Here is a 15,641-nt window from a genome sequence, read left to right as displayed (position 1 = left end):
CATGCATGTGCAGGAACTTAGGATTTGGGGAAAGAGTGGTGGTTTATTAGTGGCCAGAGCTGTGGAGAGAACAGTACCATGTGAATTTTCAATTGTGATGGGCTAGGATTTGTCAAACAAGGAGTGAGTATCTAAAAAAAACATTATTGAGATGTACACACATAATGTACAAGACCTGTAAGGTGAGCTGTGCTCTGTAAGGTGAATGTTCAGATCATTCTTCAGGCTTTGATTAATTAATATTTGAAATTATTTTTGAAAGACCCTCTGGTCCAAGGTGTTTCATTGACTTTTCTCAGTCGGAGATTCTGAAATTTTAGTTCACTGCTTTAATGTGAACAGAAACTTACCTTTTCACTGAATCTAATGGAGCAGGAATCAGAAGCTTACTGTCTGACATACAGCTGTTGAAATGGCACTGTTTACATCAATTGTGCTCCACCTTTCTTTCAAGTGAGGATCGTAAGTGATTTGCCTTGCTTTTCCCATATCCATTTTTATTCTCCCTATAATCCTGTGAGGCCAGTTGGGCTGAATGTGTGGCTGGCCCCAGGTCCCCCAGCAAGTTTCCATGGCAGAGCAGGGATTCAAGCCTGGATCTCTCAAATCCCAGTCCATCCCTCTAACCACAACACTAGTTCTTGCTTGGAAGTATGTTTGAAAGTAGCTGTGACTTACTAGCAGGGCACTGGGGCAGTGGGTAGACCAACAGTGTAATCCTAAAGACATTTTCCTGGGAGTAAGCCCCATTGAATAGACCACAGTAGAATTCTGAGTAGATCTCCTTAGGATTGCTCTCCAAGTGGTGCTTTAAGCAGCAGTTAGCTACTGGTCTTCCTTGCAAGTTTATTTTGGAATCTGTAACTTTGGTTATGTTCTCTGCACTAGTAATTGTGTTTGTTCTGTCATGTAAACATGAAAGATGTTTACAAGATTATGCATGGGATAGAGAAGGTAGAGAAAGAAGTACTTTTCTCTCACACAATACAAGAACTTATGGAGATTCAATGAAATTGCTGAGCAGTTGGGTTAGAACGGATAAAAGGAAGTACTTCTTCACCCAAAGGTTGATTAACAAATGGAATTCCACTGCCACAGGAGGTGGTGGTGGCTGCAAGCATAGACAGCTTCAAGAGAGGATTGGATGAACATATGGAGCAGAGGTCCATCAGTGGCTATTAGCCACAGTGTATTGTTGGAACTCTGTCTGGGGCAGTGATGCTCTGTATTCTTGGTGCTTGGGAGGGAAACAGTGGGAGGACTTCTAGTGTTCTGGCCCCACTGATGGACCTCCTAATGGCACCTGGTTTTTTGGCCACTGTGTGACGCAGAGTGTTGGACTGGATGGGCCATTGGCTTGATCCAACATGGCTGTTATTATTTGTTAAATCCAGGCCTTGTCATACATACTGAGCGTTTCACTACAGGTGAATAAAGGCATCATTTGATGGCCAAAATGTTGAATGGTAGGCCGTTTTCGCACTCACGTTTTACTGGCGCCACGACCCTCCTCACGCCGGCGAATCTGCATGGATTTCGCACCAGAAGCGCCGGCGCACCCAGAAACGCCGGCTACTTCCGTCGCTAAGCCAGCGCAAACGGAAATCGCAAAGATGCAGGAAAACGTTTGCGCTGGCTTAGCGACGGAAGTAGCCGGCGTTTCTGGGTGCGCCGGCGCTTCTGGTGCGAAATCCATGCAGATTCGCCGGCGTGAGGAGGGTCGTGGCGCCAGTAAAACGTGAGTGCGAAAACACCCGTAGTTTGCCTGTGTAAAGCAGCCATTGTAGATCAAGTACAGTAGATGGTGATTTCATCTAATATGATGTCACTATAAAGACAATGAGCATGATGTAGTTAATGTTAGTTGTGAGTATAAGACCTTTTTCTCACTGAAGCAATAAACCTGTGTATGGGCTCCAACATATTGAACAAAGGTGGGCTGTGCCTCCTACTATTCAGAAAAAATGTATCCCTGTATCTGTTTTGTTATGATGATAGAAGTCATATGTATAGAGGATCATGTGAGAACCCCTCTCCCACTTTTCTGTATGAATTAGGCCTGAGTCAATGGGACCTAGGTGCAACTAATTGTTTCTGAATTATGCCATATTTCTTCCTAGTCACCTCAGTGCCTAACTGTAAAAGTTTAGCATATAATATTAATGTTTATGCATTTTGGAATCCATCTTCATATTAAATAAATCATCCTTCCAGATGCCATGAAGGTTACAAATACAATAAATACTTTGATGGCTGTTGTTGGGTTGGATCCAGTGCAAAATGTCTGCTTGCATTAGAGTTTTGGTGGAAATGGAAATGCAAGAAAAAGACTGTTATAGCCTCTTGCACTGTGTCAGACATATAGTATCCCTGCTTATATTTCTGCAGGTGCAAGATCTTGTACAACCAATTTCTGGGCACTGAAATATCTAGCAGGGAAAGTACTAGGGATTGCACAAGATCTTACTAAAGTGGAAATGTGCTGTCTGTTTCTGATTCCGTTTACACATAGTTGGATCCATATTGTCTACATCCTCCAAACGACATAGGTAGTCCTGTTTCCTGGTATAATATAATCTGAAAAAATTCAGATCACTTTATTTTATTCATGTTTGTATAAATAATATAAGTTGTCCTGTTGCCCTACATATTTATGGATTGATGTCAACAAAATAAAAGCATTGTTTTATTTGCCCTATGCATTGGAGAGCTGGACACACACACACTTTTTACAAAGACCTTCACAGTCTTTTATATAGAATGAGCACACGATCTCTAAAATCAATCTCTTTAGATACTTCTGTTAGTCTGAATGTTCTGTCTTTATCCCTGCATTTTACAGCAATTGCCTCTACTTGATTAACTGGTCCATACCATTTAACAATCTCATACAAAGTTGGAGTTCTTTCCTCAATAATCAGGACTTGCACATTTTGTTCTTTTCCATTTAAAAAGGGCTGTTCAACATGACAGATACAAAGCATGATAGATTATTGCTACATAAAAGATCTTTTATTCCAAGAAGTGGAAGTTTAGTAAAAGTTCAATTGTCGAGCACAGGGTCTATTTTAAGAGCAGTGATTGGGATGTTTTTAGCCACAAATCAAATTGGCAAACAATTTAAAGCCAAATCAGTTACACTGTCTAGTGAACCATTCTGTTTTCCTCATCATCTTCCTAACAGAAGGGCAAATGAAGGAAAATAGCTCACCCCATTATTATACAAGAGAGAGCAGATCCATGACTGCATCTCTCCTTCATTTTTCATAGTGTGGCTTTGGATGTTTTTGAGCTGGGATATAAGTTTCTTTCCTCAAGCGCTAGTCAATAAGGTGCTACTCTGTTATTTTGTGATTTATTATTTAGTTATTATGCTCTTCTTTTTTGAAAACACAGAATAGCTTGCATGGGATTCCCAGTGGTCTATCATCCAAGCACTGATCCAGAGATTTTTATTTATTAAAATACTAATGTCCTTGTTGTCAGCAGCAGCTCATGGTAGCTTACAAAGTCAGTTATCACTGGCACTCCATTACAAATTTATAACCTAGCATAAACAGTAGCAACTCTTTTGCATAAAACAGCCTTGCAGAGTTTTCAGAACTGAGCCAGCATGGGATGCCTCCTGGTCTCTTTGGGGAGGCCATTCCAGAGAGCTGCAGTCCACAGCCAAAAAACAATGAGTTTGATCTGTGGCAGATCTAATAACTCTAAGGTAACATACAGGTTTGGTCAGTTTCTGAGGTTTGGTCTTGTTTCTCAGTTTCCTGGGATTAGATATTCCCTGGCTTTACGCCCATTTTATTTTAAAACACTAACAGGCTATCCTATGCAGAGTTACTTCAGTTTAAGCCAGTTGATTTGCACTGTCAATCTAACGATTCAATATATTGTAGCACCTTTTGTCAGTTTTTGAGTACTTTCAAATTGCTGCTTTTCCATGCTTTAATCCCATGCCAATTTATTTCTGTTTGAAAGCGTGAAACCAAATGGATTAGGTCCAGTCACACCAAGTTGTTGCTCTTCTATCGCAGTTGAGAATCAGATGGGGAACTCTCATTCAATTTACCTTTTTGTCTCATTCCATATATTGACATAACATTGTAGAATATAATCACAGGAAAGCAGTTCTCACGTCACTGTGATGTTGAATGAAAGCAAATTTTGTTTTAAATTACAAGCCAGTGATCCAATGGTCTTGGAAAAGTGCAAATCACTCTAAGGCTGCCCTTTGTTTCCACCCTCACATAGCAATCACTGCAGCCAAAACATTTGCTACAGCCAAGGTAATACCAAAATTGGTATTAGCTAGCAACAAAAGAAAAGGGAGGAACAGAAGAAAAAAGCATGATCAGAAGCTATCACTGGCTAAATCACGAGATCTCTCAGGGAGGGCCACCAAAACACAATGAAAGCAACCTTCATTTGCATTAGATTTTTTTTAAAAATTGTATTAACCACAGATCCTTTGCATCATTATTAGTGAGTCAGGCTGATATCTGGGGTTCAGATTGATAGCAACTGTATAGACCTCACTAATAAGTATACTAGACATTTAGAAAGTTTCCAATTCATCTTTCCAATTTTTCTAATTAATTTCAGGGTTATCGGTGTAGTTGTCTTCCTGGTTGGGAAGGGACGTTTTGTGAATCTGAATCCAATGAGTGTGACTCAGTACCTTGTAAGAACAATGGAACTTGCATTGATCTCTTCAATGACTATCGGTAAGAAGAATCTTCTCTATATCTAAATGATTTCAATGTTGCACTGGTGATTTAATATCTCTAGCTCTTCTTTTGTCCCTACATTGATGAAATGTCAAAATTTCTGATTACCAATAAACCATTTCTGATGTATGTAAGGACAGGGGCTGATTGTATCCATGTTTCAATAGAGCCATGTTTTCTTGGAGAAAAGTGAGACACAGGTACAGGCATGTATGTATCTATTTTGTATTTTTCTAGAGGAGGAACTTTTCAAAAGTCTTTTTCTTTGTTTCCTGCAACATTTTCTGAGCATGGTTGTCTGAGCCATGATAGCTGATCTTCTTTTGGACTCAATGCTGACTTAAAGTCCTGACCTGTTTGTCCAGGTAGAGACAACCAGAAGAGAGCAGTCAAAATTACTAGGTGGGAAAGGCAGCCTCTTTTTATTTCTTTTTTAAAGTTTACATTTGTCACATAATCATGAGCAGCCATTATGAATTGAATTACTTATGTGTATCAGCTTACTAAATATCACTGATCACAGTCCGTAGCTAAAATCTATCCATTTCCATACTTAATAATTGTGTGTGTTTGTGGCCATTGTGTTCAATGATTACACAGTCTGTTGCTTGTTTCCCCCTATTTTACCATGAGGTAAACGTGCTGATGGGGTGGAAAAGACCTATGGTGACTGTATCTTCCTATCTGGTTCTGATCATTCTGCATACTATGATGAAACAGCTGTGTGCATATGGAAAAACAGACTATAAAACTAGTGAAACTTTCTGTAAGAAAATGTGTTCCCCTCAGTTGCATCCAGTACATTGTTGTTTTGCTCCTGAAATGTTTATTGAGGACTAGCTAAAAGGCCATTCTTTGTAGCATCTCTGAATAATTCATATTAATCAATACAAGATGAGATGTTTTGGTATCTTTGCTCTTTCAATTTCTTTTCATTCAATTTCTTGCTAAAATAGGTAAAAATGGATTCATCTATTCATCCTAAATTTTAAAAGCAATACCACAGCTTCACTTTGTGATGCTGTGGATGATCGCGTCAACCCACGGCCCTGAAAGCTTCTATATTTGTTTACATCTCTTTGATAAGCTGTTGTAGGTCTTTTTGTGCCAAGCTTTTCATTGTTGGAATGAAAGCATTCAAAAGTATTCCAGGAGTGAATCATTCATTCTTCTCCTTCTGTCAGCACTGACATGAAATGATCCTGCTGGCAGTGAAAGGTCATCGTGGACTATTTGACTGCACGTTCAAAGAAAGGCTGAAAGCAACAGCTCCATAATGCTGAATAAGCCACCTTGAATTGTCTTTTTAAATTGCCCACATATTACAAGATACTTTGGTTGTATTGATGAAGTTTCCTGTTTGAATATATTATTAGCTTTAAATATATAATGTTTTTCATTCTCTCTCCAGAAGGTTAGGCTATTTGATATTAAATCAGTCTCCTCGCAAGCTCAATAATGAGTTCAGGGGTAGGTTCAATGCATATTATAGAAACTGACCCTTCCAAGGATGCCAAAAGATTTATTACGTTAAAGCATACAAGGTATATCACTGATGGTTACAAAAATATTCCATCATTTTCATGAAGTCAGTGAAACCTAGTGCAGCAACATTTGGAGGACCTGGGGGTCTTTCACCTTACCATCAATAACTATGGATTCATTTTCTTCTCACATTATGGCTGTCCTTTCTCAGTTCCTATTCTGTCATCTTCCCTCAAATTCAGCCGCTATCTTTGCTTCATATCTGTGCTTAATACCTTTTCTTTCTTTGCTGCATTTTCATCCAGCCTTCCCTTCCAGATTATGGTTAACTACTTTCCTTTGTTAGATTTGTTCCTCATTCTTTTGAGTACCATGGCTGAAACCTTATACTGGCTCTACTCATTTTAGATCTGATGATTTACTATCTGTCACTTGCAAGCGCTACCCTAAAGTTTAATTCTGCTTAGGATGGGATTGTTACAGACTGTACTGTGACAGACTACACTTTTAAGAAGCTTAGAAGTGTAATACAAATAGCTGTAGGACTGTGAAGGGTTAATTCTTCACAGAGCCAGAGAGCCTTGAGTGATAAGCTATTTCAAGAGATCTGCTTGGTTAGCATCAGCTGGGCAGAAACAGACTTTTGAACTGGATGCTAAGGGCAATTCAATCTGATATCAACCTTAGCTGAGAGCAGTTTAACACAGATGGGGAACCAGGAGAAAGTTGGCAAGGAAGTTTAGGAAGTAGGCAAAGACACCCATTTGGGCCAAAGAAAGGAGGTAGATTTTCCAGTGAGAGGAGAATTTTGCTGCCCAGTCAAACAGGGAGTTAGCTCTGAAGAGTTCTTAGATTGTTGGTCTGGGTGAAAGTGAAGAACTTTGGAAATGATCCCCTGATTAAGTGAATTGCAAAATGGGTAGGGATCCAGAAGAACTTAATAAATATTTTTTAACCTTGCACCTGCTGGTCTACATTTTTTCTGTCTTTCTTGTTTTCATCACTCATGGTTAGAAACTGCCTGTAGAAACCTCCAGCCTAGAAATAGCAGCTCTCCAGCAGCCCTGGCCCCACTCAATGCACAGCAGCCAAGAAAGTCTGAGTGCCTGCTCCAGCTGCAACGCCACTGAAGATGTTCTCCACAGCTGAGAACGAAACGTCTGGAAGGAAAACTTTCTCCAATAGAACACGGCACTTGATCCCGAAAGATTCTACAAACCCTAATGCCTGTAGAAACCTTAAGAGTCAGTTAAAAACTCAAGATGTGTACTAATGTTTCAAGAAAAGGGATTTGGGTACTTATACCAGACTTCTGGAAACCAAGAGAGACAGAGAATACTCACAGGAAGTGTACTGGAGTGTTTGAAAAAACACTGGAACAAAAGCCTGTCAACATAAAGATTTAAGTAATTGTGAATAGCTTAAGAAACTCTCATTAGCCCGGAAAAATAAGAACTGAAGTCTCTGTTGGTAATAACAGATGGGCGTTTTGAGCCATCCCAGGGATGGGAGGCAGGTGGATCAAAAAAGCCTGTACACAAACGCACATCTGCCTGCTGTCCCTGTCCCATCTTAATGGCCAGAAAGTGCCCAGAGAGCGTCCAAGAGGTGCACGAGCACTCTGGAAGCTCCTCCAGAGTGCACATAGCCTCCTTGTTCCAAGGGTGGGCCGCAGGCCATATAGAGGCTCCCAGCTACTTCTTTTCTGGCCAGTTTACCTCCTGGGCAGCTTGATGCCACCCTGAGTCAGCCTTCTGTTGTTGGCCTGTGTGTACTGGTTTTACCTCAGAGTTATCTATATTAAGTTACCTCAGAAATTTCAACTTCTAATTTCACCTGACCTTTCCCCTCTATGTTGAATAAATATTTTGCTAATTTTGAACTTCAAAACATTCCAAGTGCCATTCAGTGGTTTAAGTTAAAGGATGATCCTGACCCTTCCCTCAGGTTTCTGGGCTAAAGGAAAGGAAGGAAAGGTCCCCTGTGCAACCACCAGTCATTTCCGACTCTGGGGTGACGTTGCTTTCACAACATTTTCACGGCAAACTTTTTTTTTTTTCAATTTTAAATTTTTATTAGAATAATAACATATATAACATTTAACAAACATTGCCATTGCCTTCCCCAGTCATCTACACTTCCCCCCCAGCAAGCTGGGTACTCATTTTACTGACCTCGGAAGGATGGAAGGCTGAGTCAACCTCGAACCGGCTACTTGAAAATCCGAACCAGCAGTAAAATATCACGCTGACACAGGGTGGGACAGCCAAAGTTCTTTAGGAAAAAATAAAACAAACCACTAGGGCTATTCAGTAAGACAGGGTTAGGGAAAAGGTCAGAAAGGGAAAGAAAAAAAACATAAGCATATAAGAGAATGTAAGAGAAGCCATGTTGAATCAGGCCAATGGCCCATCCAGTTCAACATTCTGTGTCACATAATTGCCAAAAAACCCAAAAACAACCAGGTGCAATCAGGAGGTCCACCAGCACGGCTAGAAGCCCTTCCACTGTGCCCCCCCCCCAAAAAAAGCATGAAGAATACAGAGCATCATTGCCCCGGACAGAGAGTTCTGACAATACACTGTGGCTAGTAGTCACTGATGGATCTCTGCTCCATATGCTTATCCAATCCCCTCTCGAAGCTGCCTATGCTTGTACCCACTGCCACCTCCTGTGACAGTGAATTCCATGTGTTAATCACCCTTTGGGTGAAGAAGTACTTCCTTTTATCCGTTCTAACCTGACTGCTTAGCAATTTCATTGAGTGTCCACAAGTTCTCGTATTGTGAGAAAGAGAGAAAAATAGTTCTTTCTCTACCTTCTCTAGCTCGTGCATAATCTTATAAACTTCTGTTATGTCACCCCTCTGTCGATGTTTCTCCAAGCTAAAGAGCCCCAAGTGTTTTAACCTTTCTTCAGAGGGAAAGAGTTCCAACCCTTTAATCATTGTATTTGCCCATTTCTGGACTTTTTGCAATGCTATAATATCTTTTTGGAAGTGCGGTGACCAGAATTGTACACAGTATTCCAAATGAGGCTGCACCATTGATTTATACAGGAGCATTATGATACTGGCTGGGCGTTTTCGCACTGACCTTAATCAGCAGCGACACCCCTCTTCACCGCGCAGGATCGGCGCAGATTTCGCACTAATTGCCACGGAGCACCCGGAAGAGCCGGAAAGTCCCGCGGCTTTTGCGGCGCAAATGGAAACTGGGTTTTGGCGGTTTCCGTTTGCGCCGCAAAAGCCGCGGGACTTTCCGGCTCTTCTGGGTGCTCCGCGGCAATTAGTGCGAAATCCGCGCCAATCCTGCGCGGTGAAGAGGGGCGTCGCTGCTGATTAAGGTCAGTGCGAAAACGCCCGCTGATTTGCTCTCAATTCCCTTCCTAATAATTCCCAGCATAGTGTTGGCCTTTTTTATTGCAGTCGCACACTGACTCGACATTTTCAGCGAGTTATCTATCACGACCTCAAGATCTTGGTCAGTCTCTGCCAGTTCACACCCCATCAACTTGTATTTGCAGTTAGGATTTTTGGCCCCAATATACATTACTTTGCACTTGGCCACGTTGAACCTCATTTGCCATATTGATGCCCACTCACCCAGCCTCAACAGATCCCTTTGGAGTGTCTCACAATCCTCTCTGGTTCTCACCACCCTGAACAATTTAGTGTCATCCACAAACTTAGCCACTTCGCTGCTTACTCCCAACTCCAAATCATTAATGAACATGTTAAAAAGCATTGGACCCAGTACTGAGCCCTGCGGCACACTACTGCTTATCACCCTCCACTGCGAAAATTGCCCATTCATACTCTCCTATTAATTAGCCAGTTTTTGATCTTCAAGAGGACTTGTCCTTTTACCCCATGACTCTTGAGTTTACTTAGGAGCCTTTCATGAGGAACTTTATCAAAAGCTTTTTGGAAGTCAAGGTAAACAACATCTATTGGGGCGGTCTTGCCTCTGAGGGAAGGAAGTAGATGGAGCTGTCATAGCTGAAACACTGTGCTGGCTCTACATATTTTAGAGCTGATGATTTACTATCTGTCACTTGTAAGTTCTACCCAAAAGTTTAACTCTACTTAGAATGGCACTGTTGCTCTGTCCTCTGTTGTGCAGCTTGCTTTTTAAACTTATTAATGCCTTTCCTTCTTCCCCTCAATTCCCCCCTCCCCCCCCAATCCTTTCTATGGTCCTTTTGGTTATCTAGCACAGCCACAGTCAAAAAGCAAGAGACAAGTCTGGAAAAAACTGGGAATACTAAAACCAACCATTTTGAGAAATTTTTAAAGTCTTAAAATAAAGATCTTACCAAAGTCTTTTTAAAAACAGCAGCATCTGTTTACAATGCACTTGGCATGCAAGACAAGAGGAAATACAAAATCACTCCAAAACAACAAACTACAACCTAAAGTGCTTAAAGCACAACAAACCAGCTAAAAGAGTCCCATGACACCCTGCGTTAGAGCCAAAGTTGGTTGTTTTTTCCGTTAGAAAAGGAGAATGAACCAAATTCCCCATTCACCACAAATCCACATTTTATGCCTCCTGATCCCTGCATTGTTCCTAAAGGTTTTCTCTCCCCTAAGAGCAGTTTTGGGGGAAACTTAGTGGACTATAGTAGAAGGGGGAAGAAGTACTGTTCCAGTTCCATCTGCCAAGCTCCACTGACAGAACTTTGGATCCAACACCCTCTGTCTGGTGCTCAACCACCTTGCTCCTGAAGGTGAAATTGCACAGAAAAGAACTTCTGATGTTGATCTAAACTGACAGATGGGCTCTGACAAGCGTAAGTGGCCCTTCAAACAGCTTGGTCCAATACCTTAGGGATCAGAACTTTGAACTGTTCCTGTAAGGTCTTTAGCATTTAGTGTAAATCTTTTAAACTTTGCCATTGCACTCAGTATAAAAGCATTTAAATAGTTTCCCAAGGTAGGGTATATGAAAGCAGTCTATGAAGGATGTGAAGTGCAGATTAATCTGTTATAAATGTCAACTGCCAGTGGAGTCTGTATGGTCAAAGTGAAATCAGGAAGAAGAAAGCTTCTGTATAGCTAAATAAGTGCTTCTGTATAGCTAAATATTTTTTTGGTTGGTCTATACCTCTCTGTGTTAAACAAGTCCAAAACCACCAATTTTTGGAAATATGCAAAAGGTTGCATTGGAAAAAAAAATACGTGTAATCTCCATTTGGTGGCTGTACAAAATCTTAAGCATTAGATAGATGGGCAAAAATCTGAAAATGGTTCCCATCATTCTTTATGATTCAGCTATTTGGATTAAAGTTATCTCCAATAATATCGACCAATCAGTAGCCCAATTCTTGAGGAAAACATTAAATATTCCCCTGCTGTGTGTCAAACATTGCATTACAAGCAGGATTTGGATAGATATCCTTGGAAGCCAGTGCTTTTTGCCTTCAAATCGAGATTGAAAATGGTTTGTTAGCCCCTTTAAATCAAGATACCCACAGATCAACCTGGATGAAAACCCTGGATGAGAAACTGATGAAAGTTAGATTGCTGAGTGATGATATTTTTGAGATGGGCAAAACCAACACATTTTTTCTGACCAAAAAACGAGTGCTTGAAATCAACCAGTTACCCATTTCCTGTATGTAATGTTAGCTGAATGCTTGTTTCCATCATTGTCATCCAGAAGCACCTGTTCTAGAAGCCATCTTTGTCTCACCTGGGCTCACAACTATATTGTACCATGGAAAAAAATATCAGGAAGTTGTTAAGCATTCTTCATCCCAAAATTAGTCACTCTCAGAGGTGCTTTGGCATAGTGGTTAAATGTGTGGTAGTTTGAACCTGAGAACCCACAGAGCATTTATTACCCAAAATCTTTATCCCCCCCCCCCCAAATATGTTCTATCTTACTATTACACTTTATTGGAGAGCTTTTTTGTTTGCAAGACTGAACATTATACGTACAATGGTTTTGCAAGGAAGATTTTTGAGTAGGCCCTGCACTGATAGAATCTGCCCTTGTGGCCTTAACAGGATTGATACATCCTTTCATGCTCTGCTAGAATGCATATTTTTTGATAGTATGACGGATTACTATATTAAGCCTTTATTCAACCAACCATTCCCCCATACTCAGGAAACCCTGGCTCACTGATAAGGATCCTAAGATCACTCTAGCAATCACATAATTTGTCTCAGGCTTTTTAGCCCTTGCATCAGAAAAATAAGAAATAAGTGTCTTCTACTGCTCAAGATTTGTGAGTCAATGAGCTTCTAAGGGTACAAAAGGAAAAGGAAAGGAAATGTCATTTGGAATTCAAAGTGGATAACACCCTTATATGGATACTCCAGTACAAAAAAAAATGATGTGTGAAATGTGAGAATGATACAGCAAGTGAAATAAAAATCATATTCAAATAGGCTTAAAAGATTAGGATATTTACACTTAGGAAATGGGTAACTGGGGATGTGTTTGATGTGTGAAAGTTCACAAACAGATGGAGAAAACATGTAAGTAATAGGTTTTTACTGTATCACAGCCCATGAATGCTAGATGTAATCCAAGGGATTTAACAACAGGATGTTTTTTAGAACAAATAGCGGAGGTACATTTCTTCACAATGCGTTCTTGTGCTCAGGAACGTCTAGGTTTGGATCCAGCAAATACCTTTCACTAAGTTAAGTGATGTTATCAGACAGAGCAAAGTTCCCCCAGGTAAGGAAGGAAGTCATTAGACCTAACCTCTTAACACTAGAGAAAGCAATTGCCATCACATCACAATTCATTGTGTAGATCTATGGAAAATAATTCATGAGAAAGAAGGTAGATTCACAACACAAGTCTAAATTGCATCTTGCCCAATATCCACATGTAACATTAGCTTGCTGTACATTTCTACATTCCAAAGTATCCTACGTATTACATTTTAGCTGTGTGTAATGCTAGCTGAATGCTTGTTTCCATCATTGTCACCCAGAAACACTTGTTCTAGAAGCCATCTTTGTCTCACCTGGGCTCACAACTATATTGCACCATGAAAAAAATATATCAGAAGGTTAATAAGAATTCTTCATTCCAAAATTGGTCTCTCCCAGAGGTGCTTTGACAAAGAAAAGCAGCTATTAAGCTAACATGTCACAAAAATAGACATAGCTCCTTCCTTCCTTCCTTCCTTCCTTCCTTCCTTCCTTCCTTCCTTCCTTCCTTCCTTCCTTCCTTCCTTCCTTCCTTCCTTCCTTCCTCCCCTTCCCTTCTTTTCTTTTCTTTCTTCTGCCCTCCATGCTATATGAAATTGCTGGGAGAAAGAATAACAAGCATGACTGTGTAACTTGCTGACTCTAATGTCACCTTCTAGTGCTATTTCTAGCTGAAGCAAATAAGAGGTTAAAACCCCCAAAGTATGTGGGTGGCAGAATTCCATACCAAATGTCATCATATTTCTCCATTCTGCCTCATTCTTAATCAGGAAATAATTTTAGAATAAAAACACATGAACCTGCCTTCTGTTTTTTTCTGTTCTTTAATAGCCGGGGAACCAAATTGTTCCCTCCATTAATTATTTTCTGAGTTTTGTTATTTTTTGAATTTTGGTCAACTTGTTTTATGCCTGTTCTTTTTAACACTTAGCACATTTACAATTTGTTGGTATGATTCCTGATGTGTAAATTACATTGACTGTTGCATAGATGATGATCAGAAATGCACATTCCAAGTAGACTACAAAATGCTTTTTGTTAAAAACATTTTCAAATGGTAGAATGAATCCCTTTCCTTCCTGCTGCCTGGAAGTCTTATCTTCTGATCTACTATCCTCAGCCAATCATTCTGAATTACTGCTATAGTAAAAGAATATTCAGCCATCAGAATTACCTGTTAAAATTACCTACTTTTTATTTATCTATTTAGTGACTGTTTAAGAATTCTGAAACAATAGTGAGTAATGAAACCAAGATTCTTCTTAACATAGAATCTTCAAACCATTATGTTCCAAGTAGGGATGGGCATGAACCGGCTCACAAACCTAAATCTGTGATGAAAATTGCCTGGTTCATGAGCTGAGGTTCATGAGCTGAAGTGCCCATAATTCTCCATGTGGTTTTTGGAAATTCAGGCAGTCCCTGCGTGTTGGTGGCGTCAACAGAAGACATGCTGGTGCAGATCAATTACAATTGTCAAAGCAAAGGGGGGGGGGTAAATTTCTGCAATCTTGGAAGCACCAATAGTAGCTCTCCAAAGCTCAACAGGCAGCACTGGATACCAATAAGGAAGCTCCCATTCTGCTGTATGGGGGCATGTAAAGGGGTATCCCAGGGAGATCTGCTGCAAGTTTGATCCCTCTGGCTTACAGAGGTTTTGTTTATACATTCCTGGACATGTGGTTGTGATTTCCCCAGGCAGCACTTTATTGAGGGCACGTGCTTTGGGGGCTGCTACTACACCTCCACGAAGCCATTTCTCATCAAACTTGGAGGACACCTAAAGGTGCATTCCAGGGAGGTCCACTGAGAGTTTGATGGCTCTAGCTTGTAGGAGGGGGTATTCAACATACTCCTGAACCTGATTTCCCCAGAGAGCACTTGTTTTGTTTAGTTTAGTGTAGTTTATTCCATTTATATCCCACCCTTCTCACTGAAGCAGGCTCAGTGTGGCTCACAATTCATAATAATAAAACAACTTCAATATAAAAACATTAGACTAAAAATGACACTTAGGTGCTATTTCATGCCTTGAAGTTCTCAAACATCAGATTTATTCTATGTGACTCTAACATTAAGCATGTTTGGCCACCACTGGTGTAAATAAAGCACTTTGCAATCAGTTTGGGATTTTTAATACTCTTTCCTGTGGCACCTGCATTAGGGGGCCATAATTCAGCCCTTCTAAATTCAATCCTCACCAAACTTGGAGGACAGGTAGAGGAGAGTCAGCTGGAGACTCACTGTGAGCTTGATGTTTCAAGCCCACAGGTGGGTCATTCTGCCACATCGCAAACCTTACAAAACAAACCTGTTCAGCAAACTGGAAGGTTCATGATTCACAAACCCAAATGAATCTTGATTTTCCCACTTTTTGTCCATCCCTAGTTACAACAAACGCATGGCAAACCCTTCCATGGGACATTCCAGATAGAGGTGATTTGCCATTGCCTTCCAGCAGTCACAGTCTTCCTTGGCAGTCTCCTACCCAACTACTGACCATGGTTGACCCTACTTAGCTAATCTGACTGCTAATCAAAAATAAAAAGTGTGAAAGAAGAGTCAAGTGAAAGCAGAAGGGTAGCTCCAGATAACAGCAATTTATTTGGAGTATAGAAAATTCCAAACTGATTGCAAAGTCTTTTCTTTACACCAGGTGTGGCCAAATTTGCTTAATGGAAGAGTCACATCGAATAAATATCTGATGTTTGAGAACTGCAAGACATGAACATCAGATGTTTGAGAGCTGCAAG

At 40.5% G+C, this 15,641-nt stretch overlaps 1 protein-coding gene across 1 annotated transcript in view; it reads left to right on the top strand.

Annotated features, from left to right (window-relative positions):
* The window catches only part of LOC132569395 (protein eyes shut homolog), a 238,708-nt gene that overhangs the window by 108,840 nt on the left and 114,227 nt on the right, over positions 1–15,641 (top strand). Inside the window, exon 5 of the mRNA XM_060235448.1 lies at positions 4,603–4,724. Within this exon, the coding sequence (XP_060091431.1) occupies positions 4,603–4,724 (122 nt within the window). The remainder of the gene's footprint in view (positions 1–4,602; positions 4,725–15,641) is intronic.

The sequence above is a fragment of the Heteronotia binoei genome, chromosome 1 (assembly GCF_032191835.1).
Source record: "Heteronotia binoei isolate CCM8104 ecotype False Entrance Well chromosome 1, APGP_CSIRO_Hbin_v1, whole genome shotgun sequence".
Lineage (NCBI taxonomy): Eukaryota > Metazoa > Chordata > Lepidosauria > Squamata > Gekkonidae > Heteronotia > Heteronotia binoei.
This window is presented reverse-complemented; position numbering and strand designations above follow the sequence as displayed.